The sequence below is a fragment of the Carassius carassius genome, chromosome 17 (genome assembly GCF_963082965.1).
Source record: "Carassius carassius chromosome 17, fCarCar2.1, whole genome shotgun sequence".
Classification (NCBI taxonomy): domain Eukaryota; kingdom Metazoa; phylum Chordata; class Actinopteri; order Cypriniformes; family Cyprinidae; genus Carassius; species Carassius carassius.
The window spans coordinates 8,801,779-8,828,264 of record NC_081771.1 but is presented as its reverse complement, the minus strand read 5'-3'; the positions used below and the strand labels follow the sequence as shown (position 1 = coordinate 8,828,264).

At 36.4% G+C, this 26,486-nt stretch overlaps 1 protein-coding gene across 7 annotated transcripts in view; it reads left to right on the top strand.

Annotated features, from left to right (window-relative positions):
• LOC132160947 (calcium-dependent secretion activator 1-like) overlaps positions 1 to 23,946 on the top strand; it is an 81,709-nt gene extending 57,763 nt beyond the window's left edge. Inside the window, exons 12-31 of one of the 7 annotated variants that reach the window (XM_059570703.1) lie at positions 1,556 to 1,692; positions 1,777 to 1,964; positions 3,225 to 3,326; positions 4,353 to 4,416; positions 4,629 to 4,752; positions 6,798 to 6,866; positions 7,678 to 7,710; positions 9,592 to 9,698; positions 10,202 to 10,231; positions 12,710 to 12,866; positions 13,026 to 13,167; positions 14,126 to 14,287; positions 16,391 to 16,546; positions 16,676 to 16,823; positions 17,262 to 17,336; positions 17,439 to 17,522; positions 17,737 to 17,769; positions 17,869 to 17,976; positions 21,239 to 21,343; positions 22,633 to 23,946. In XM_059570703.1, the coding sequence (XP_059426686.1) occupies positions 1,556 to 1,692; positions 1,777 to 1,964; positions 3,225 to 3,326; positions 4,353 to 4,416; positions 4,629 to 4,752; positions 6,798 to 6,866; positions 7,678 to 7,710; positions 9,592 to 9,698; positions 10,202 to 10,231; positions 12,710 to 12,866; positions 13,026 to 13,167; positions 14,126 to 14,287; positions 16,391 to 16,546; positions 16,676 to 16,823; positions 17,262 to 17,336; positions 17,439 to 17,522; positions 17,737 to 17,769; positions 17,869 to 17,976; positions 21,239 to 21,343; positions 22,633 to 22,809 (2,201 nt within the window). In that variant the 3' untranslated portion in view covers positions 22,810 to 23,946. The remainder of the gene's footprint in view (positions 1 to 1,555; positions 1,693 to 1,776; positions 1,965 to 3,224; positions 3,327 to 4,352; positions 4,417 to 4,628; positions 4,753 to 6,797; positions 6,867 to 7,677; positions 7,711 to 9,591; positions 9,699 to 10,201; positions 10,232 to 12,709; positions 12,867 to 13,025; positions 13,168 to 14,125; positions 14,288 to 16,390; positions 16,547 to 16,675; positions 16,824 to 17,261; positions 17,337 to 17,438; positions 17,523 to 17,736; positions 17,770 to 17,868; positions 17,977 to 21,238; positions 21,344 to 22,632) is intronic. The other 6 variants (XM_059570699.1, XM_059570697.1, XM_059570701.1 and 3 more) reach the window with 6 other exon arrangements.
• The last annotated feature ends 2,540 nt before the right edge of the window (positions 23,947 to 26,486 follow it).

The following is a 26,486-nucleotide window of genomic DNA, read 5'->3' as shown; positions in this document are numbered from 1 at the left end:
AGTATTTATTTGTCCTCCACTAGATTAAGCACTTTATTTTTAGCCATATGTCTTCATAAAAAAAGGTGTGAGATCATTGTTGTTATCTAGACATACGCCCTAATCATTGGTGTAACACGATGCACATTCTTTCTTCACATTTTCTCTCATTAGAGCACGCTCATCACTGCACAGATTTAGATTCTATCATTCTGTTGCTAATAAGGTAATTCATCAAGGGGCCAGTTTTTTTTAAATAACTTTTCTTGTACTACTTTCTCCGACAAATATATGCGCATAGAACTTTAGAAAATTGCAAAGACTAATTAGTTGACCCCCCCCCCCCCCCCCCCATTTAGCATATTAAAAAGCCCATGAAATTGTTTTGTGGCTTTTATGTCATTTCTATTAGCATCTACACTACTGTTCAGAAGTTTGGGGTCGGTATTTTATTTTTATTATTTTTTATACTTTTGATGCATTGAATTGATCAGAAGTTATAGTAACGGCATTTTAACATTACAGAAGAATCCTATTTTAAATAAATTTAAATAAGTTCTTTAACGTTCTATTCATCAAAGAAACCCTGAACCCACAGTTTCTTCAGAAATATTAAGCAACACAACTGTTTTTTGAGCAGAATGATTTCTGAAAGATCATGTGACACTGAAGACTGGAGTAATGATGCTGAAAATTCAGATTTGCCATTGACAGGAATAAATGACATTTAAAATATATTAAAATTGAAAATGGTTGAAAATTGTCAATATTGCTGTTTTTAAAGTAGTTTTGATTAAATAAACCTCTTCCAAAAACATGAACTTACCCCAAACTTTTAAATGGTAGTTTATATGCTAGTAAATGTAAAAAAAAAAAAAAACAAACAGATTTTTAACAGAAATTAGACCAAAAATATGCTGTATCTGTCAAATCAAATCTTTAGAATGAAAAAGAAAACTGTGCTTGGCAAGCCATTTCATGGGTCTTTCAGTATCATCATAAACATCATAAACAACTTTTGAGTATACAGTACTTAGTTGTTGCAGATGTGCTATTAATTTTACAGTAGAAAATTCTATGTTTGTCAATCATATCAAAAATGCTACTAGTATTTTTACGAGCACACAATCCATCTTCTCTCTCAAAATAAGTGTTTTTTGAAATTGCGAATGGCAGAATCTATTGTATCCATGCAAAAGAAAATACATGAAAATTCTTCATTTGGAATTGCACCACTTCCTCAATGCCATCGGTGGCTTTTACACTGAAAAGCTTTTGATTGAAAGAATATGAAGAGACCATGCCCAGATCAGCTCATGCATGCACGTCTAGACTGAATGTGAGCTGAGGGTTACTACTCAGTTCCACATTTGCTAGGTCCGATTGAACTCTGCTTGACTTTTGCTGCAAGTTGACAATGTGAAAGCTCAATGTCCTTGATTTGCCATAGAGTACTCATTCTAGGTGTTTAGTTTAGTGGTGGGAGGAGAACAAATCATTCTCCTTGCTGTTTGCTAATTTCCTCTTCCTTGAACCCACCCTCTCTCCCTTCCTCTCCCATGAATGGCTGGAATAGATGCTGACAGGGCACAGAAGCACGGCATGGATGAGTTTATCTCAGCTAACCCATGTAGCTTTGATCATGCCTCATTGTTCGAGATGGTGCAGAGGCTCACGTTGGACCACAGGCTAAATGACAACTTTGCATGTCTGGTAAGTGTTTTTTTGCACTGACTTCAATGCAAAGCAACTATATGCAACATTTCCAAACTGTCTACCCATTTGTTGGAATTGTAGGGATGGTTTAGCCCGGGTCAGGTGTTTGTTCTGGATGAATATTGCGCTCGGAATGGGGTGAGAGGATGCCACAGACATCTGTGTTATCTTGGCGACCTTCTGGAGAGGGCAGATGCCGGAAACATGATCGACCCGACGTTGCTGCACTACAGCTTTGCGTTCTGTGCCTCCCATGTTCACGGCAACAGGTACAGGCCTGCATACGGATGCACCGAATTACTTGGATGTTAGATGTTTGGAGAAATATGGATCATGGCAGCAGGAACAAGGGTGGAGAGCCAAGGGCCCTTTGCAAGTCATCAGCATATTTTTGCACTTTTGCTTTAGCATTTATTATATTTTTCCCTGTGAATGTTCTTTATAATTTTGCCAAATTTTGTTTGATTTGTTGTGTCTTTTGTTCTCAATCATTTTTTCATTTCTTTTCCACTTTTCGAACCACAGCAGTATTGTTTCAGCCACTACACTTTCCATTCTCCTTTTTTCCCTTTTGTTATTTTACTTTGAAATCTCATTGTGTTGCTCATTCATTACATGTTCCTGATAGTCAGAGGGGGTCTGAGTTACAGGGGGCTGGCTCAAAGTCAGGCGGGAAAAAGGAGTCAAAAAAAAAGAGGAAATGTAAAACACAGCTGGCCCCTGAAAGCACAAGGTAAGACTATGATCAATCAAGGGTTTGGTCTATGACCACAATAATATACATTTCAAAAACTGGGTACAATGAAGTTACATTATTCTACTCACCCTTCAACCAATAAACATAAAATGTGAATTTAAAAGTGTAAACGCATGTAACAGACCATGAAAACCCTAAAAGCTTGATTGTTTTCACAGCAATATTACTGACCGATTCATTGCAATAAGTAGGATCATTTTAAATTCATTGAATTCAAGCCTGTGTGCACTTGTACAGCATGTTTACTTTAGGTTTCTCTTCCCACTGACTTGTTGAAAGTATATTTATTATTGTGCTGCAGCTGAGTGTGTATTAAATACATTTTAATGCAATATGATGCCCAAGTGGAGTATTGTAACATCAATAGCTGTAAATAAATAAAAAATGAGTTGGAAAGAATGCGCCCCAAGAGTATCACATCAAGGTCCCATCTGCTGGGGACAAATACATTTATAGCCAGTGTATTAGATTTAAGAAAGCCAGACATTGCTTCTGGTTAGATGTTCTTTCTGCACTCAGTGTGCCAGGCCTGTATTTTATTGTTACAAGTGTGATATACTGCATACTGAAATGTTAATGTGGTGTGATTAGCTTTCACTGAAAATATACAGGACTTTAAAAAGCAATTATGTAATATCATAATTAGTTGTTGTAATAACAAATACACCAGTTCAAGAGTTTCTTTTGATTTGTATCACTTTCCTCTTGACTCAACATTGATCTTTTTTCCTAATCAATTTGCAAATAATGGCATGTTTTGCTTGTAAAACAGGCCTGATGGTCTTGGAACAGTAACGGTGGAGGAAAAAGAACGGTTTGAGGAAATCAAAGAGCGATTACGTGTCCTTCTGGAGAATCAGATCACAAACTTTAGGTGAGTATGTAGATGTAAGACTTTTATTGAACATTTCACAAGCAGAAAGACTATATACATCAGCAGTTCTTTTGATTTTATATTGGACATTGAGTGACGATCCAACACCTCATTAAATCTTTTTGTCTACAGAACTAGACAAAAATGTCTTTTAAAATCATACAATAAAAAAATATATCACCATGGACTGCATAGGTCCAACTATGTGCAAATTATTAGGCCGAGTAGGGAAACCCAAGGTTTTGTAAATGTAATGTAAAATGTAAATGATTTATCAGCTTAATGCATGGAACAAATGATGAGCCAAATATTATATTAGGCTGAATATGAGGAATGCACAGCCATTATGTGCATAAACTTATCTATGTGATTTCACCAACAGAGCTCAAATTATAGCCTGTGCAATTCAAACAAGACACCTTGGATGCGTTTTCATTTTGCTCAGTCTTTTACCTTCTAAGGTTTTGTTTATGGTTTTCATTTGGAGAAAAATAATGAAGATTTTGAATTTACTGACATCAGCCATAAAAGATGTGAGAAGCATTTCTCTTTTCTTTAAAGGGGTTGAATTTACTGACGTCAGTGAATTTACTGATGTCAGCCACAGGGGCGTTGGACTGGGGGTAAAACCAGTACTGATTACCAGGGCCCCAAAGGAAGAGAAGGCCCTTGAAAAGTCTGGATATTTTATTTTACCTGGATATTTTCATGGGGGGTGGGGGGGGGGCATGGGGGCCCATCAGGACTGCCTATGCATAGGGCCCAGGATCTTGTGCAACGCCCCTGGTCAGCCATAAAATATATGAGAAGCATTTTGTCTTTTCTTCAAAGGGGTTGCATTTCAGCAACATTGTATTATTCACATGTAGCACTGTGTTTTTTTTCTTGCTGTCCATAACCCATTTTTTTGACCCACCAGTTGAGAACAGTTGATGTACTCTGTTCAGTAGTTTTCTGAACATTACATGCAAAAAAATAATTGTATAGGATTTTCTACAATTTTCTATGTAATTTATTTTGTTGTAGGTATTGCTTTCCATTCGGTCGCCCTGAGGGAGCATTGAAAGCCACTCTGTCTTTGCTGGAGAGGGTAATGACAACATTGCTTATATAGATTCAGAGTAGCAGCAATAGAAGGAAAAGAGAAGCAATTGATGGTATTTTGTTCAGTACCGCCTGTCTGTTTACTTGTTCTGCCATGAATCATTGCACATAAAAAAAAAAAAAATTTAAACTATGACTCATTCATACCAGAACAACAAAATTTATGCCACTAGAATTTGGATTTGTCCTGTTTCACAGGTGCTTATGAAGGACATTGTGACCCCAGTCCCGCAAGAGGAAGTCAAGGCTGTCATTCGTAAATGCTTAGAGCAAGCAGCTCAAATTAACTACCAGCGCATCACTGACTACGCCAGAGTGGAAGGTGACTTGCATTGCCCTCTTCTTTCACAGCATTATGATTTTAAAGCACTTAACCATGCTATGATTTGAACCAGAAGGGAACTTTTGTACTTATTTGACTTTTTTTTTTACTCTGCTTCCATCCATTTGAATCAATTAAATGCATAAACTGTGGTCTATATTTGAATAAAGTGCTTTGAGTAAATAATCTGTTCTTCTGCTTTCAGTTTGTGAGAGGAAAATAAATTTAGGTTTGGGTAACTAAACTGGAGATGTATTTTGGTTGTTTGCAAGTTAATATATACATAGGCTTTTTGTTATTTTATTTTATTTTATTTTATTTTTACCACCAGACTACATTCTTGAATTGCACAGCATCTGTCTTGTTTGGAATAATATACTTGTTTATTCTAAGGCAATTACTGCTTTTGTTTCTCTCTTTCTTTTCAAGAAAAGTTTAAATGTATTCTTGTCCATTCTCCTTTTGTGGACTTGTGTGTAAAAATGCATTCAAATCCACACAAAGAAGAGCTTCTTACCATTTCCTATCTGCTGCAATAACAGACTATTGGACATTTTTCAGATGCTCTCCACACATTCCCTTTTCTATTATTATGGCTCAGATCAGGATGATAAATGACACCAGGGTAGAGAAATGGTTACGGAGGAGGAAAAGGAACAAGGAAAATTAGTCAGAGAGGGACATAGAAATGGGGACGGATCTTGCAGTGAAATAAATGAAGTATGTGGGAAGGAGCAGTAGAAGGGAGGAAGAGCCCATTATAGGAAACAGGTTGAGGGAAAGAGGAGTGAGATGAAGAGGGAAGCATTCATGAAACAATTCCAGGTTGGGCAACAAGCGTGAAAAAGGCTTACTAAGAAGCAAAAGATGGGCAGTAAGGAGAGGTGTCTGTTTGAAGAGGAGTTGAAGGCATTGTGGGCTGGTTTTGAGGATGTTTAAAATCCTCTTTCTGGATGAATACCCTCTACTTCATCAAATCGTTGGTTCTGTTGCTTATTTCGAACAGAGAGACAAACCACAAATGGCTGACAATCTTTTAGAACACGTTATCAGGGCCTTTTGATGCTTGTTCTCTCACGAAATTGGTGCAATATCCTTAAAATAACAGCTCACCCAAATATGATTCTGCCATAAATTACTCAGATTTGCTGTTTGAAATGCATATTGTTTTCTTTTCTTTAGTGGAACACAAAAAATATATTTTCCTGACTATCTAAGCAGCACTTTTCCATACACCAAATTGTCTGGTCGTTCTGAAAAGGTTTGAAAAGTACAAAAACACTGAAAAAGTAGCATACAAATCAGTCGATTTAATATCAGTAAAATCCAATGAAAAAAGAAAAATATCGTATGTGTTTCAAATAACAACATTTTCATTTTTGGGTGAACAATACACTACTGTTCAGAACTCTGGGGTCAGTATGATTTAACTTTTTTTGCATTTATTTGATTAAAATGTAGTAAAAACAGTAATATTGTGAAATGTTATTACAATTTAAAATAACTCTTATATTTTTACATTTATTTATTCAGTACTAAAAAAAAGTTAATTTATTCTGTAATGGTAAAGCTGAACTTTCAGCATTACTTCTGTGTCACATGATCCTCAATAAACCATTTTAATAAGCTGATTTTGATATTATTGTTGAAAACAAACAATATTTTTGTAGAGGTTTGAAAGAACATTTTATTTATAAAAAAAAAAAAAACATTGATCAATTTAATGCATCCTTGCTAAATAAAAGCATTAATTAAAAAAATAATAATAATTACTGGGCCCAAACGTTTGAACAGTAGTGCATATTTAAAAGTTATCCACTTCCACTTTGTTCCTCATTTTTACTGTCTCTAAGTGAGAATTTAAGGGTGATTGTGGTTTAAGGGGTTTAACCACCACATTATGTTGTATTATCCAAACTTTTCCGACAACTGATTTCTTGATGAGAACCTCCCTTAACACAAGACATCCCTTCACCATATTCAACCCTTGACCCCCTTTCCTCTGACCCCAAACTCTTGCATGCCGGAATCCTCTTTTTCTTTAGGAAAAAAGAGGGAAATGTATGATCATCCTGTCTACTCCTTGGCTACACAAGTGATGGATTTAACCATCCGTGAGTAACAACTCCGCACCCCTCATTCTTTACCTCTCATTCATCAACTCAGTCTTCCATGTCACATCCTTTTGGGAAATTTACTGTTTTGCCATTTTCACACAGATGACAGACACTGAGTAGAGAACGATCAATAACATTCCGATTCCAATTCCTTTGGCAGAGATTTCCATCTGTTTGTAATACGACATGACTGATGCATCTGTTCATCTTCCTCTTGTTCGTTTTTGGTTGAAGCTCATGTTTGTGACTTGAATGCATTTTTACTTTGCTCGCTATTTTACTTTGTCTGAGTGTATATCGTTACTGTGGTGTGGTAGGTGGTTTCACTGGGGGGTTCCAGACTCATCAACAGGTGACTGAGCTTCCAGGAGAGCAGGAGTTAGCACCCGTGTACGAGCTATGACTTATGTGTTCCAACATCACAAGTTTGTCTTGTTCGTGATTACTACAACTGTGTTTGATTTGTCATGCGAACAATGGCTATTGTCTCTTTGTTCAGTATGTCGTTCAGTTGATATTTTGCTGTGTATTTTGTTCTTGTCATTCCAGGTAAATATCTAAATGTGTGTTTGTTTGCCATTGTTTTTATTTTTTTATTATTATTCTATATAAAATCCACAATTATTCTCTGGAGAGCAACAAAGAGTGAAATTAACAGGGATGCTGCACCAACTTTGGGCTAAACCGTGCCACCTTGAGGAATGATTCCTTTTCCTCCCCCAATTCTCCCTTTTCTTTCTCCCTCTTCTTATGTTGCTCTAAATCTCTTTTTCTTTCTTTCTCTCTCTCTCTCTCTTTCTCTCTCAAGTTGAGAAAACTCTAAAGGATCAGAAGGATCCAGGTGAAGCTATGTTTGACGTCATCCCCTGTCCCCTTCAACACATCCTGGCACATGCACATGACACAATTACAGGGAAAATGTCTTTAGTCTGAAAGTCCTGTACACACCACGACACAAGGATCTCCCTTGTACTTTTTTTGTGAAGATAGTATTCTTCTATAAAAATATACACAAAATTTGGGTAAAAACTTATTTTGTGTTATATTATGATTTTAGAAATAGAAACTGAAAATCTTAGTAGTGAACAGTCTGCCTAATGGTGCTACATTATGCAGACTTACAAGAAGTAATACTATCTTTCACAAATATTTCAGTGGCAGTCTTTTCAATGTGTTAAAATGTGAGGGTAGAATGAATGCAAATGTTTCTCACTGAAGTACTGGGAATAAGATTATAATTGAAGAATATCGGAATCTTGGCATCCATAGATTATCTAAGTAAATAGTTCTCAACTGGTTTTGCTGCAAACTGTTTTCTCTAAATCTTTATAGGTTTAAGAGATGTTTTGCTTCATTAATTCCCAGTCCTGGTCTTAGAAACTTGACATGACCAGAACATTTTAGACACATTGGAAATAGATAAAGTATGAAATTTGGATAATGATAATCTTAGATTATCATCAAATCCATTGTCATTACTTTATCATGTTGTGTTGATGACATCATGGCCTTAGGAAGAGTTAGAATGAGTTTATATCAGATATTAATGGTTCAGAGTGTAGTAAATTTCAGTACAGTGCCCCACAACCCCGTTAATAAGCCATGAATTTAACAGACTGATAAACCAATGGCATAAAAGTGAATGTTACACACACTAGACACCAAGATTAAAGAGTCAGACTAAATGATAAATAAGTAATGTCCTTCATGACTGAAGTAGCATTTCAGTCAATATATTAAAGATTTTCTTTTCTCCTTTAGTGGAGACCTCAGCATTGCTGAGTCGGTTGGTATTTTATTTTATTTTTTTATTTTCTCATTTCATCTTGTTCAGACAAAAGTTGGTAATGTGTTAAACCAGAAACACTATTGTGTGTCCGCCCAGATGTCCTCATTTCATCAAAGTGTTGCATATGTCTGACAATTTGGTCTGCTTTTTCTCTCATGTGTTGACCTTAAATTCTAGACAGCATTGAGAAGTTCTACAAATTATTAGTAACTTACCTAGATACATAAAAATGCAGTATTAGCTAAAGGTTTTTACAGTGGGGTCCAAATGTCTGTGTTCACATCAAACATCTAGAATTCAATCCTGTAGTTGACATTTTAGGCTTTAGGAACAGTTATGATGTAAATATGTAATTGTAAAGATTCTGCATTTCTTCATCTTAGCGTACATTGATGCACAAGGTATTCTTTGAAACATTATTAAATCATGCTGGAGAACATGATTATGAGGTTTGGAGTTCATGCAGCTCAAGCTGCTGGGAAAAAAGAGAAACCAAAATACTATGAAAATGTGTTAATATTGTATTTACTTCAACTATAATGCTAATAATATACTTTGTAATCACAATATATATACTGTCTGTATCAATTATGAAAAAAGCAAAACCACTTGTGGTCTCAGACTTTTGAACCCCAATTTAATTGCAAGCTTGCCAAACAATTATTATTATTATTATTTTTATTTTATTTTTTTGCCTCAGAGATTACAAAAAAAGTCCATTATTTTCTCCGATATCAGTTAGGCATCTTTTCTTGAAGTGTTATGAGTGTCATCAACAGTGTTGTCATTTCTGCATGCTCAGTTAGGTATTTATGACCTTAGCTTCTTCAGACTGCATTGTAGTGCTCATGACATCAGAGATTCATAGGATAAATATATTAATCAATCACTGTAATATTAACCATCCCTCTTCTTCCCATCATTCTGCTCCAGAGAATGTAGCTAACCTAGCTACGCCTGCTAAAAAACTGGAGCATGTCATCCGCCTGGCAGAGTTAGTCATTGAAGTGCTACATCAGAACCAGGACCATCATGCTGAGGTGAGTCTGGACTTTTTCTCTCCATTTCACCCACATTCACTCTCTTTTTTATTTAATACAAAATAGAGCTGATTTAAATGGCCAGTGGCTCCTCTCTAATAAAAAAAAGTCAGCTTTGCAGTTTGCACAATGCAATTTGTATTGGTGGAAATGAGTGTGACGGCAAGAGTTCACTCTCCCGTGAGATCCAGGTCTCTAATCCACTTTACCTGGATCTATATTCTAAAGAAAGCCTCAGAATATACAGACTGTTTCTGTGTTCTGAATGTTAGACAGATTACTTTGGAATGGCTAGTACTGAACATAACTGAAGATGCATTATGAATAGAGAGTCAAGCATGGGTTTCAGCTGTAATTATGATAACTGGCATGTTTCAGCATTTACTACTCCAAGAACAAATGCATAATTGGCTTTATTCCGAGATGCAATTTAAAGTATAAGGTAATCCATGGTCTTCCTAAAATTTACAGATTTACTGTATCTTTCTGAATATGCTTAACAGGCTGCGGTCACAAGTACAGGAGACCAGTCGGTACAGTATCATGTTTCTTTTTTTCCTAAGCTGTCATCACATAGTGTAACTTTTCCCTCAAGCATGTCGATTCACGCAGTTAAGGGCTTTTCTGTTATGTCTGGGTGGAATGGGGCAAGACGGTGCTTAAAGAGCATGATGAAATTGAGATAAAGAGTTGGTCTCTTGGGTTTCTGGGAAATTCTTAAATATCGCCTTCCTCACACACTGATTCACAAATGAGCATAATATATTTTAGTTTAAGTGCCAAGACATTATGGTAGAACCATCTGTAGATCTGTTACTTTTTAAAACTACAATGCTTCACTGCCCAACTGGTGGCATCATACATTATAATATAGAAAGCCATTTCAACCAAACATACAGTAATTGCATCTTTATATCTTCTAATATTTGAATTAAATCTTGCAATTGTTACTTTTTATCAAAACTTTTTGAGAAAAATTGTTTATAATCAACATTTTGTGCACACATTAACACTTTGCACATACATCACGCTTTACATGTTCATGTTTTTCCTCACCATTCACTCCATGGTGATGTTGCAGGGAAAAGAGGTATGTGGTCAAAATGAATGCAGTGAAAAAGCCCCTTACTGGCTTGTGCATGAGCTATGAAGGGTTCCCTTCCCCTGTAATGTCCTGTTACTCACAACATGAAGGAATGTTTTGCCGCATCTGACATGGGTTCGTCTTAATCTCTCAGCATTGTGCCTGTCAAGTCTCCCTTCAAACTTGTAAGGCTTCTGTCCCTGACTGGCAAGGTCAATGCTCAATGATTCCTTTGCTTCCAGGGGAATGTTTACATTTACACACCCGCCACCCAGTTGTGTCACCCTAACTTCTCCCAATTAGATGTGTTGCCTTCTGCTAGTGCACATGGACTTCACAATTCCTCAAAATGACCAAACCAATGTCATAACATTGCCCTCTTCCCAGGGCCGCTCTTGCTAATTTTAATTTAAAGTATGATTTTTGTATTTAGTCAAGATGGGTGTTAATGTTAACACCTACCCAGTGCTCATAGATTAGCAAGAAGGGCCTTGGGGAAAGATTCATGGGTTGCTTGGATTTGGCGCCTCTTATCGCTTTCTACCCCACTTTTTACTTGTCTGTCTGGTTAAGCTCAGCTATTTGCATTGCACTGTTACACTAGCAAATTCTATATTTGTTGGTCCCAACGTTATGACCAATGTAGCTTTTCAAGTATTATGAAGCCTGCAGGTAAGTTCTATGGTAAGTCTAGTCTTAGAGCTTGATATCCCTATAGCAGAACGGATTTGGGAGAAATGTTTTCGGGCTCTTTGAAGCTATGGGTTTAGAGGGGTAAAAAAAGACAGAGCATGCAACCAAAGGGAAGGATTATGCCTCTTAAAAAGGCTGATAAATTCCCTGAATGGGTTTATCACTGGTCGGTTGTTTTATTAGAAGAAAAGTGTTTTATGCCAAGACTGCAAGCAAGCCTAAATGATTGAAGAAACTCCAGCTCAATCCCCCACTACAGGCCCAAAATATATGGTCACTTTGAGAGATTAAAGAATATTCAGGCAAACCATATGCATTGCCAAGTAAAGAAGTCGACTGCTTACTTGCAGACTTTGGTGTATCAGGGATGGCAATGTTGCATGATTGCAAGACACATCCCCATCCCAAGGGTAGGGATGCAGTGATGTGAACGGTTGAACTACATCTTCCATTTGGAGGGCAAAAGCATGCAGGGATTTCTACCTCACTTGCATGAGAACTGCACCTCCTCTGGCATCTTGACTCCACTGGGAGTTAACCTGATATAGGAAAAATGACCTCAGGTCACAAATATGCACACATTTGCAACACAAGATTTAAGGTGTATTGTCATTTTTTTATACTTGAATGTCAGGCCATCTTATTAAAGTAGTTTTCGTTAATTTTTCGTCTTATTTGGACTTACATGTTTCTTCTGAGGGCCTCTGAATTCTTAAGATATGCAATAATTGATAGAAGATTCATCAATTACTTCTTATGGTGAAAGGTTTCTTTTTTTTTTTTTTTTTTTTTTTTTTTACAATATTTAGACTTTGTTTTGAAAGATATATATATATATATATATATATAGTATAATGTTCTGTGTTGCAAATTTATAAATGGTCTAATGTAAGTTTTAAATTCAATAATGGTAAACTGATCACCATAACGCTTGTAAACTGTTTACTTGAAAGCCTTATCTATTTAGTTAATTAACATAATGACCTCTAACGCTGAAGCAAAATATGAACCAATTAGAACAAAAACTCTTACTTCTCTTCATTTTAACTCTTACTGATCAAATGAAGAGCCATTACTTTAGAAGTAGAATTATAAACTGAATATGTGAAATACCATATGGCAGACACTTAACCAGTTTACAATCTTTTTCTTACCTGAGATTATCCAATACATTTGTGATTTTCTAACTCTCTGCTTCTTTTTGCATTCTTTCTTCCTTTACTGGACTATCAAGGCCTTTGCATGGTGGTCAGACCTGATGGTGGAGCATGCCGAGAACTTCCTGTCACTCTATGGAGTTGAAATGGATGCAGCTCTTGAGATCCAGTCTCCCGAGAGCTGGGACAGTTTCCCACTCTTTCAGCTTCTAAACGATTTCCTCCGTACCGACTGTAAGTTTTTCTTGCAACATTTGGTTAACAGTTCTGATAGTATTGTCATTCCCCAAAATTACTAAAATGTGTTATCATTCTAATTAAATGATTATAATTGGGAAGTTGGGCATGTTACTTTCATAATTGTCATAACCTACTTTTTTTCTGGTTTTACAGATAACCTGTGTAATGGAAAGTTCCACAAACATCTGCAGGACCTGTACGCCCCTCTTGTGGTGCGATATGTGGATCTTATGGAATCCTCCATCGCTCAGTCCATTCACAGGGGATTTGAGCGGGAGTCATGGGAGCCTGTAAAGTAAGACCACCACTTGCTCAACAATGTGTGCAGTGACCGGGAGCCAGGGCATTTCAGAATAAAAACATCACAAAACAAATATCTAAAAAACAACTTGTGTATATATATTTGGGATTGCAGGGACAGGCATATCCTCTGCAAAACTATACAGCTAATCAAATGAAACTGTTTAGCATTCAGTTAGATTTCTCAGGTAAAGTCTGAAAGTTTGTTCACGCCATTGCAAAAAATGTCATTCCTTCGAGTAACCTCTTTAACCATGCCTTATATGAGAAAGCTGCCAAACATCAGAGGACGTTCAACAAGTCCACAATCTATCAGGATAGACTTCAGTCAGTGTCTTGCAGGTTTCCATCTTTTCTTTGTGAACTAACCCTCATATTGTGCGCTTTAAACAGAATGCTTTTTATGTCCTAATCAATTGTTCTGTCATGCTTGATTTTGGTTTGCGTGTTTATTTTAATGATTTCATACCAGTTCCCAGCGAACAGATAACAATCTTTAGATAACCTGCTATCTTTAGAAAAGATACCTCCTACCCAAATATTCCCAGCCTAACAGAATACTTTTCTGACAATTAAGTGTATGCCCCTTGAGAATCATATGTCAGTATAGTTTTCCTCATTTGTTTGTTGTCTGTTTGTAAGTCTAAATCCCCACCACTGTCCTCAGATCTTTCAAGCTGATGTTTGTTCTTCCTGTGGAAAAATTCTGCTTTTACGTTCTTTTTATATAAGTGTGCTGTTGTCGATATTATTGACCACAAGTTTCTTTCTACTCAGGTCTTCTGTTTAAATGTGCTCTAGATTCCTTCCCTACATTTGCTCTTTATGTGTGAAGATGGTCTTTTGCATTTCTCAGTTTCTCTTTTTTGTACTGTCTTACATTGCTTATTTGCAGCATTCCACACTGCCACTGTTATGGACTTTTGTTTCTTTTTTTTTGTCTGTTTCTGCAGGAGTTTAACAAGTAATCTGCCCAATGTGAATCTACCAAATGTGAACCTCCAAATTCCCAAAGTACCAAATCTTCCCGTGCCAGTAGCAGGACTATCTGTTAACCTTCCACAAATGCCTAGCTTTTCCACTCCGTCCTGGATGGCTGCTATATATGACTCTGAGTGTGTATTCAATGCATTTACCTGAGATCTGTTGTATTCAAAAGTCTTCTTGGCATGAAAATGTTTGGGGCTAGTTAACTTCCCATTAAGTATCACTGAATTGCAAGATGTTTGCTAAACTTGTCAGTAGTTAAAAGACATTTAAACGATGGCTATATCAGACTTTCTGTGTTCTTTCTATAGAATACCTACAGGGCAAGATGACTCACCTCTAGAATCATTCTCATGTCAAGTCAGACAGACTTGACAGACAGGCTCATGTGATCTGTTATTTGAAATGAGAACTGAAAAGCTTTTAATTTTCCTCATTGTGCATGCCATTGAGTTTAGACTGAGGTGGTGAGATCTGGATTGCAACCCAAACCTACAGCCAAGCCAATGCTTTGTATTCACATAAAATTCTATCATTCAAACTAACAAGTAGATGGCCTGAAAGTTAACACACTTTGCAACTATTTTTGGACTAAAACCATAAATAAAACAATAATGATAGCAACTTTAAAAAAAAATAAAAACAAGTTTTCTTTTAATTGAAAGTTATCTCCTCATTTCTGTTTTTCTCAGTATTTAGTCATTTCAAAAAGTTCATTTCAGTGTTTCTATTCTAAGCAATTCTGTTGTAGTCAATATTTAGCTAATATTTAAAATTCCTTTTGTTAGTGCTTTCTATAAGTGCCTGCATGAATTATGCTAGGACTTTAGGGTTTGAGCTGGTATAAGCATCAGAATGTCAATGGTAAGAAAAATGATTCTGAAGGATAGCTGAGACAGAAAAGGTGGTATAAACATGAAGAGACACTGGGTTTGTTTTGTGTGGAAGTTACCAGTGGGTGTGGGTTGGTGCAACTCCCTGCCTGGTCATAGCTCTGTCATTGCGTTGGTAGCTGATGCTCTGAAGTAGATATTACTTCAGTGTAGCTGGCATCCAAGGCAGTAGAAACTAACACCTAAAGAGTTCAAACATCAGAGTTGGCTTCTTTTTCAACAAATAGAGTAGAACAACATCACATTTGCAGTATAAGGTCACCGAATCAAACCCATTTCAATGAGGAATTTCAAACAGTTCTACTTGGTCTTGAACCTAACGAATTCCAAGATTGTGGCAGTCCCCATAAAACATAATTCACTCTTATGTTTTAACTCTTTAACCCTGGCCCTTATTACACCTTTTTCTACTCAGGATGGCAGCGTCCTCAGAGTTGACTGCATGATGTGTTTTGATTTTGGGAGCTCCTAGTCTCAGAGGGTGTGGGTGATGAGAGAGAGCTTGATCTTTCCTCCATTTTTGTCAATAGACCTTACCCTTTACCGACTTCAATATTTGTTTTAAACATACAGTTCACCCAAAGTTTTAAAATCATTTACTCACATCATGTAATTCCAAATCTTCTGTGTTTTTTTGAAAAACATATCCAAACATTTTTTGTCCATACAATAAAAGTTAAGGTTTTGGACCCCATTTACTTTAATTTTATGGACAAAGGCATTCTCCAAAATATCTTTGTGCAGTGTGTGTGTTCCAAGGAAGAAAGAAGGAAGTCAGGTTTGGAGTGATATAGGGGTGAGTAAATGATAAAGAAATTACATATATGCTGAACTATCCCTTTAAGAATTACATTCCATATAGAGTTGTCTTTAACAATAAACACTAACACTAAGAAAGCATTGATTCTCCTACTAGGTAACAGATGTCATTAAGAGCATTAGCTTCATATTAAAGCACCATCTTATTTAGCATCTGTTAGTTTGTAACTCTATCTGTGCAAGCCTTCTCTCACCATGACATTCCCAGACCCCTTCCAAATTGACAGAGCAAAGTATGCATGAATTCAGGTCAGTCCTATAAGGTATAATAACCAAGCAACAATGCAAGGTTATTGATGTGTTTTGTAAACACACCTGTGTTTTATTTTGCCATGGACTGATTGTGCGGTTACATTCGCTTTAAATTAAACATGCCAATTCTGAGGGTCAAATTTTGGGAGCGCCAGTTGGTGTATGGTTAAAATAAAGCAATCTTATAAAGTCTTAGATACTCTGCATCTTTCTTAATTCCTTAATATTTGAGACTTTTGACCTCTAATAAATTACTATACCTGGCAGCAATGGCTCTGGAACATCAGAAGATCTGTTCTGGAAGTTGGATGCCCTACAGACCTTCATCAGGGACCTACATTGGCCAGAAGAAGAGTTTGCCAAACATTTGGATAACCGTATGAAGCTTATGTCAAGTGACATGATTGAGACAAGCGTTAAACGGTAAAATAGTATCTCTATTAACAAAACTATTGAAGCTATACATGAAGATTTTAAAATTATGTCTTTGAAATATGAATGAAATTTCATGCAAGATGACTAATTTACTTCACACCCTTTGCTGGTCAACAGCACCAGGGCAGCATTTGAATCTAAGCTGACCAAAAGCAGCCGTTCCACAGATTTCCGCATCCCACTGTCCTTATGTACCATGTTCAATGTGATGGTGGATGCCAAGGACCAGTCTGCTAAACTTTGTGCCATGGAATTGGGCCAGGAGGTAATTGGCAAAACTTCTGACTGTTGTGACATACAAAAGCTTGATCTATACTGTCAAAGAAAGTCAAAGAAACCTAATACATTTTCTGGGATTTAATAACATTATGCAAATCTTTGTGAGAATACTTTCACAGAAATAGATGTCTAGAATACAAGATGTCTAGAAAATTATGAGAAAAATAATAACGCCTCAATTAATTACAATTTCATGTAGGGTCAAAGACATTATTTTCTTCCATTTTTCAAGGATGCATGTTTTAATTGGTAAATCAATGTATTTTAATGGCATACAAGTGTGAATTTGGTTGTACAGGCACCGGCAACTTTATGTTCAATATGGATTTGACCATACTTTCTATTTCTGTATGAATTTATCTTTGGCTTTATAAATCCACTGTATAAGTTTGTCTAAGTATTCAAATCTGTCATTACTTTTTAGAAGCAGTACCACTCTCAAATTGATGAACTTATTGAAGAAAGTGTAAAAGACATGATTTCCTTTTTGGTGGCAAAGGTAGGTTTTGAGAAAATGGTTGGCGTCAAGGGAGTACTGTATCGGTATAACTCTTGTTGAATTATTTGTCATTGAGTTATTGGTTTTGTGCCACCTGAACAGTTTGTGGTCATTCTGGAGAGCGTACTTGCCAAGATCTCCAGGTATGATGAGGGAACTCTCTTCTCCTCCTTCCTCTCCTTCACAGTAAGAATTATCTCCTTTTTTCCAATTCTAATATGAACCATGCTGGATTTTTAAAGTTGCACATTTTTTTTTAAATGTAATTTGCACTTAATCTGGTCATTTTTGTGGTGCGTAGCTTTACTGTACATTGAAAATTACTTAAGGTGTTAAACTTATTTAAAAGGAGAGTGATTTTACTCAGAAGTGCTTGATACAAACTTTTTATTCATTTCAGGTGAAAGCAGCATCAAAATATGTGGATGTCCCAGTGAGTATAAAAATGTTAAAATACTTTACTTAATATTTCTTCTTCATTCAAATCCATACAAAACTAACATTTTCTGTTTCTGGTTTCCCTCTTCAACAGAAACCAGGGATGGACGTTGCGGATGGCTATGTGACCTTTGTCCGTCACTCTCAGGATATTCTGAGAGATAAGGTCAATGAGGAGGTGTATATAGAGAGATTATTTGATGTAAGTAAGATGCCGTAACCTCCGTGCCTAGCATAAGAGGGCCCATCCAAAATGTGGCAAAACAATGGGGCATATGAGGGATAAGTCACATTTTGAGTGCCGAACCTGGAGACCTTACATCCAGACACATAAGGCCAATCATGACCTGAAGCTTTCAGTCAACTCCCTAATGTCTCATTGTTGTGACTTCCCGTTCCAGCTCTCTGTGCTCTGGTGTTTCATTAGCCACGATGCATTGGACCTTTGTGCTCTGATGTTGTGTTAGCTAACGTGCGTTGGACTTTATGCTCACAGCGGTTTCTTGTTTAAGAGGCAAAGTGTCACCAAGTGGATTATTTATAAGACAGTGCTCTCAAATGTGTCGATTATTTAATTTTGACCTGAAAAGTGTGACGTATACTACCAAATCCTTGACAGCAAATCAATTTTACTAAATACCTTATTAAAAAAAGAACATTTTCAAACCATCAAAGTAATTTAAGCTTATAGGATCACTTTTATATATTTTGCAACTTAAGAAATCAATACCTCATCGCTTTTCATAAAATTACACTTTATTTCACTTTGTATATTGATATAATATTAATATTTATATGCATGTAATTTAATAAAACATTTGTAAGAGATTGACAGCCCTAATTTTTAAATACCATCTGACACAGAGTATAAGAGAGCATTGTCCTATTTAGAAAAATAATCCTTTGTGATTGTGTGAACATGTGTCTTCGTTACACAATGGCATACATGTATGTTTATATATTTTAATAAGAAATGTTACAGATGTGTGGACCAGTGGTTGTTTTAGATACAAATGTGTGTGTGTGTGTGTGTGTGTGTGTGTGTGTGTGTGTGTGTGTGTGTGTGTGTGTGTGTGTGTGTGTGTGTGTGTGTGTGTGTGTGTGTGTGTGTGTGTGTGCGTGAGGGTTTGTCAGCGTTTTTATTATTACTTAATTTTCTGTATTTTGTTTCCTGTATAAATATGAGTGTGTGTGTGTGTGTGTGTGTCATACCATACTTTGAGTTGTATGTATCAGAATATTGTGGAAAAAAGTGTGTGTGTGTGTGTGTGAGTGTCTGTTTGACTGTTAGGGAGTCTATTCCATAACTTTTTTGCAGCTTAACTTGCTTGTGTTTGGAACATTTGTGAAACACACATCTTATGCATGGATCTAAATTTATTATTTTATTTAAAATTCAGTGCTTGTTATGTGCATTAGGTTTTTTTCCCTATGCTAAGTGCATTAAACGTCCAACCTCAAAGACCCACAATGAATCAGGCACGATTCCTCCTGTTTTTGCTTTATAGTTTCAAGTTTCAGTCTGTCCCTATTAAAAAGTCTTCTCGAGAATTCTGTCCAAACTAATCACCATCAGTGATAGGCTCAGAGGCATGAAATCAAAAGCAGTTATTAAAATGGTAAAATTGAGGGGGGGCAGCTGTCATATAATGACTGTTGATTGGCAAATTAATGAATAGCAGCTAGAAAAATGCATGTTTCTGTTTAACTGAAATTTTGCTTGAATTTTTGACAGTTGCGTCAAACAGACTGAAATTGTGGAAATTTGTAAGGTTCAGTGTGGTCTTATGAGGTCAGGTGTCAAAAGGCATATTCAGCTGAGGGCTGTACGTCAAAAACAATTAACTGTATTAGTCACTTTTACTTGCTAATTCAACTATTAAAATTACATTCAAGATTAGACATGTGAACAAGCCACTAACCGAAAGTATTGCATCTTGTTGAGGAAAGTTATTACTTGCATACATGCATAAAAGTCAGACAAATAAATTAATAAATCCCCTATCTTGTGACTAGAACATTAATGGAATCTGAAGCTCTCCATTTTCCAAGCTGAATATCTCTCTTCCAGCATCATCTATTGTCTGAACGGGGAATGGTGGTGATTTTGCTGTATTATGCAACTTGTGTTACAGATTTTGATCGCATGCAACTGCATTTCTGTACGTCTGTTATGTAATTTTCATAACATTCTCCCTCTCTTAACACTTTGTACTCACATTATCCTAACCCAAAGACAGCATCCCGATTCATTCTGCGTTCCTACTAGGACAAAGTGGAACTTATCTCTAAATGTCCTGCTGTTTGATCACATTCTGTCGAGTGGCATGAGTTCTAATCAAATAATCTTCCTGTGTACATCTTCTAGCATGACCTAAAAATCCCACCTTATGCACACACACAGCTCTCTGCCCTGTACACTCACCTGCACTCTCTGCATGCACTGCACGCTCCGACCGGTCACCTCTTTGAAGTGGACAGATGTAAAGAGAAATCGCTGATCAAACCATCAGATGACCCTAATACAGCGAGAAATCTGATTTAATTCACAGTCACATATCAAGTAATAAGAAATCATATGTGTAATATAATTATATATACATATAAAAGGATTGGCTAAATGGTAAAGGCTATTTGTACCTCTTGGGAACTGATAATATCCCACTTCAAAACTCTTCAGATTGATTTGTGCACATAGGATACAGCACTTCCTCTTCTAGATGATAGTTTACATCATTCATTGAACCACACATGTGCTGTTCTCTTTGAACTACAAGCATTCTGAATATCCATGAATATGAGCTTTTCCTAATGAAGATATGGTTTAAGATAACAGTACAACACTCTTTTGCCTGCCTTATTCTTATGTTTTATGAGTTTCAGAGAATCCTGATTGTGACTGCACTAATTTTGTTTGCATCTTGGGTTCTTTAGAGTATGATTTTGGGTTCAGTGCTGCTTTTTAAACCTTCAAGTTCACAGTCATTCATACACAGGTGCTGTTTTATAATATTCAGCATGATTAATGGTGAAGGGGTGGGGGAAAGCATCAAATTTTATATGTTCAGTTGTTCAAATACTGAAGACTTGATTAGAATATGGCTTTGTTCAAGCTTATTTCAGGTAACCTGATTTGTATTGAGCTGTAAATGTAGGGCATAGTAAGTGTTTGTTTTATTATTTATGCAATTTCCTAATGCATGATTTGTTTTTTTTTCAGATGGTCATACTTCTGGCTCTTGAATTAATTTTTTGTCTTAATAATCTTGATTTTAAGTGAGGGTGTGATTGTAAAAATGTTGGTATCATTGTATGTGTGTGTGAATATGTGTGTTGTGGGTTTACTCGCGTTTGGCTGTTACTGTATGTCTTTATGTTGTATGTCTACACATGCTGGTCTCTTGCATGAGTTTGTTTGTCTGTCTGTGTTTTGCTGGAGAATGCTGTGTTTTTGTGCTTTGCAGCAATGGTATACAGCCACTATGAATCTGCTGGCGACCTGGCTGACTGAGCGCATGGACCAACAGCTTCATGTCTATCAACTCAAAATCCTCATCAGGATTGTAAAGGTAATTCTTTCTAAGTTACATGGAAGTGCTTATGCTCTGAAGCTGTTGTGGTATGATTGTAGTCTAGGTAAAACCACACTGTCTTGTTCTAGATTCCGTTCTATGATTAAGACTTTGCTTAGGGATGCACAAAATTGGTACCATATTGAGTTTCTTTAATTTATCAGTATTGGTCTGTTGGGTATTTGCTGTTATATATATATATTAAATTATGCATCCTCATTGCCCTTATTCTTACATGTAGAATATATTTCATATATATTTGTCATATAACACTCCCTTTAAGTTTGTAATAATTTAATAACACTACAAATCTCAACATAAAAATACATTTATACATTCATACTGTGCATTATAATGTTATGCTTCCTAAATTCACTTGCAATATTTAAAAATGAAATTACACTGTTTGCCAAAGGTTTAGAATAATTACGTTTTTATGTTTTTGAAAGAAGTCTGTTATGCTGCATTACAGCATACAGTAAAATGTAAAATAACTTTTCTATTTAAACATATTTTGAAATGTAATTTATTTTAGTGATGGCAAAGCAGCCATTAATAAGCTGATTTGGTGCTCAAGAAACATTTCTGCTTAATATTTTTATGGAAAGCGTGTTATGCTAACATTTAAAAATGTGGTTTATTATTAAAAAAGAAAGAGAAATTAATAATAATAAGAAAAGAAAGAGATTTATAACGTTACAAAAATATATATATTTCAAATAAATGCTGTTCAATGAACTTTCTATTCAGAACCTTAAAACCAATGGTTCACATTTTCCACATAAAAATATTAAGCAGCAAAATCTGATCTCAACATTAATAATTATAAGAACCATTATGAATAATTTGAGCACTAAATAAACATATTAGAACAATTTTTGAAGGATTATGTAGCACTAAAGACTGGACTAATGGCTGCTGAAAATTCAGCTTTGCCATCACAAGAATTACATTTTAAAACCTATTCAAATAGAATACAGTTTATTTGAAAATTCACAATATTACTGTTACATAATCAAATAAATAAAGCCTTGTTGAGCATAAGAGACATTAAAAATCTTAATTCTTCCAAACTTTTAGATGCCACTGTAGGTAATTTGGACAAAATAGTATAGAATTTTAATATCAGCTATTTATCAGTACTGTCCAGAATTGTAATAGCTTGTATCCCTAGTATCACTATTCTTTCTGGTCTTGTTTGACATACAGGCATTTAGCTTAAACATTCAGGGGCAAAGAACCCTGATAGTGTGTATAATGCCTGCTTATATCTCCCATTCTTGTAGAAGAAATACAGAGATTTTAGGCTGCAAGGCGTTCTTGACTCTACACTGAACAGCAAGGCGTACGATACGGTACGGAACCGACTGACCCTGGAGGAAGCCACTGCCTCTGTCAGAGAGGGGGGCATGCAGGGCATCTCGATGAAAGACAGTGATGAGGAAGACGAGGAGGACGATTAGAGCATCGAGCCATCCGGTGCCACCCTGAACCCGACCCGTCTATCCAACCCTACCCCAACACTTTAAACTTAGCCTGATAACGTAAGATGCATGTATCAACTCTGATTACCCTGTTAGCCACTCTAGGATCTCCCCCCATCAGCTCGAATTGCCCACAAACGAAGCTAAAAAACTATTAAAAATCAAAGAATTGTACTAAAGAGTAAAAAGAACGTTGCAAAGACCATGATTGGCAATTTTAGCTGTGTCATAACATAATAAAGAACAACAAACTAGCACCAATTTTTCAACTCATTTATTTGAGGAATTTGTTTCTATGTGTTCCTAAGCAATATGGAGTACCATTTGTTTGATAATGTCGAGTGAGATTATTAGGTGTGTCCCTGTCCAATGCAATTACATATATGGCGCTTCTTTGACGTACTCTTACATACATTAATGGTACATTGTTGTGAAGATGAGTGTATGGAGCCTTTTCTTTGTCTTGTCTGTTTTTAAAGTGGATGCCAACTGCTTCAAAACTAAAAATGAACCTCTGTATTTAAGTTCAAAACTGTTAACTGTAAATGTCTTCGGTGTCTGCACATATCCACATATCCATTGTACTTTTTTCCTTATTTGTGTCGCGGCTCTGTGGCCCTATGTCACAAATATCCAACAAGGCATTGTCTCACAGGCATCTTAAAATGAAAATGAATTGGTATTCTAGAAATGCAATATCGCCATACCTCCATTTTGATATCTCATTGGAGACGTCTTTTAATTAGATGTCAGAAATGACAACGAAAAACGGCTATATTTTTGGTTCAGTTTCACTTTTACAGAGGATCTCTCTCTATCTCTCTTTTTTAAGTTTGTATGTCCAATTAAAGTCATTCTCTTTATGATGGTAGAACTGTTGAAACTGCTATGTGCCATTTTTGGGGTCTCACTATTGTTTTTGTATATACGATGCTGTACATTGCATTCTGAGCCATTGCTGCATGCCTGTGGGATCCACCTTCTCCAAAAGCTTTTTTGTTTTGTTTTTCTGTGTCAATTAGCTGGTGGATTCATTCTTGCGTTTGCCTTATCAAAGCCAACAGTTGTAATATGCAAGAGCTGTGGCCTCTCAATAAAGATAACATGATGTACTAATATTTGCTACCTGTAGATTTTGTTTTTCTTTATTGCGAATGTGGATTCAATAACCTCCATCCTTTATTTAAAAAAAATAAAAATAATATATATATATATATAATGTGTGTGTGTGTGTGTGTGTGTGTGTATATATATATATATATATATATATATGTGTGTGTGTGTCTGTGTATATATATATATATATATATATATATATTTACCAGTTTCATTGGCGTTACAATGGTTTGTAATGGACATTTTTGACGTATTTCATCATGACTTTTAACCTAGTTGGCTTCACGTTCTCGCAGATAAAGTACCTTAATATCACGTAATACAGTATTTCACAACTGCTAAAACACATTTCTTGAAACCTTCACCCATATTCTCAAAAATATTCTTAAACACAAAGCCCAGTCTTTAAACTATATTCACAAAACCCCGGACTCTTCTGGCAAAATCAAACACTTGCTTCAAAACCATTTGATCTGTGCTCAAAATCAAACAATGCTTTCAAAACATAAACACAGCCAGTCAATATATAAACACTCATCAGCATTCATTAGACACTATATCAAAAAATTGACAACACAGCATCCAGGGCATGTAGTTACAGATAATTTTTTTAATTGCATATAGAAAATAATTTTGCCATAAAAGTAAATAACTCACAACTACAGCAAATATATTGCAAACTGTAAGTACTGCAAGTAATACAGTATAGAATTTCTGTATTTTCAGCATAAAAATACAGTTTTTTTGGATTGCTTAAGCACGATTTTCAAAACAGGGCCCGTGTTTTCAAAACACTACACACAATTAGCACAACCACACACCCAATTAGCAAAACACTACAGATCCTTTGCATAATTAAACACTCTTGTAAAAAGTATACACTTCTGTTTACTGTAAAAACCACACTTTTTTTACCATATGAAACACACACGTTTCACATTACTATGCTCTGTTTGCACGAGTTACACTCTGCTGTGATAAACTTAAAACAATTTTAGCACTTCTACTTCCCTATGATTAGAGTAGGCTACCATCAACAGAGTACAAATATAATGTAAATTCACCAAACAAAACACAAGACCAATGTTGCAGACTGAAGAAACTCATTTACTTCTCAACAAGCCCAAAATGTTGACATGGAGATTCATAACAAAATGTCACTTTACATATTGTACTGCAAGTTTACTGTAAAAAAAAAACACTAGACATTGTCTCTTCGCCTAGCTGGATCTGGCCAGAGAATTTCATCAACATCGCAGGCATTAGCATTGTAATTAGCAAGACACCTTGGAAAGAAACGTCTTAAATGGCGAATCCATCCTTGTATTGCTGCTACCTCCATCAGAGCGGTGGAAAGACACATTGTCCCAGACAACAATGTATTGCATATCGATTTGATTTGCTGCGGTTATGTTGTGCAATTGGTCCAAGAATGGAAGTATGAGTGCTGTGTTGTAAGGGCCCATATGGGCATGGCGGTGGAGGACCCCATTCTGTGTAATGGCTGCACAGAGTGTTATATTACCCCCACGTTGCCCTGGGACGTTGACTATAGCCCTGTGGCCAATGATGTTTCTTCCCCTCCTTCGTGTTCTTGCCAGGTGGAACCCAGCCTCATCTACGTAAATGAACTCATGCTGAATCTCTTCTCCATCCATTCGTAAAACTCTCTGAAGAACAGTGTCAGGCAAAATTGTGTAGTTCAGTGTAGATCTAGTATACATATTACAGTACAGTAAAAGATATGAGACAGTATACAAGATCACACTGCTAAAGTGAGTACATACATACCTCTGCATAATCATGCCGCAGTCATTTCACCCTTTCGGAATTGCGCTCGAAAGGCATTCGATAAATTTGCTTCATTTGAATATTTTTTTTTTTTAGGATGCGTGCCAGTGTTGATGTTGAGACCTGATGGATATTGTTGAATCTGACGTGGTTATTGACAATGTTAGCTTGGAGCTGATTGAGTGTTATAGCATTGTTGGCCAAAACCATGTTTACAATTGTAACGGGAGGATAACACTGACTGTCTGACACCTTGTGAGGGTGGGTTAATGTCTACCAGGTGTACATGTGTATTTGCAAGTCTGTGGTTGCAGGTGTGTTCAATGTTACTGATGAGCCAGTGGTACAACGCGATTAGTAGATCCACTGAATATAAGAACCAGCATGCAGTTCTTTGGGGGCGTTCCTGGACCGTGAGAGAGACCGTAACGAGACAAGCTCGACTGCCTTTGTGCCGATGTGTTGGATATTCGACTCCACGCAGTGACAACGAAACGCGATTGACTCCTGAAAGCGAGAGGCCCACGAGAACAATCAACGCGCGCTATTTACTCATATTAAGGGAAGTGGTAATTCTGATCGTTTACGAAAGAGTGGGCACTGACGTGTTTATTTGGGACTGATTGCCCTCCCATTGTCTCTCAGCTCGGCCCTACAGTTCCGGTTTCTCCCGTTGGTCACCGAATCCTGGGAGTCGTTGGAGCTGGGATTTTCGTGTGTGGGTCGCTGCCATCACCTCACCTCTAGCG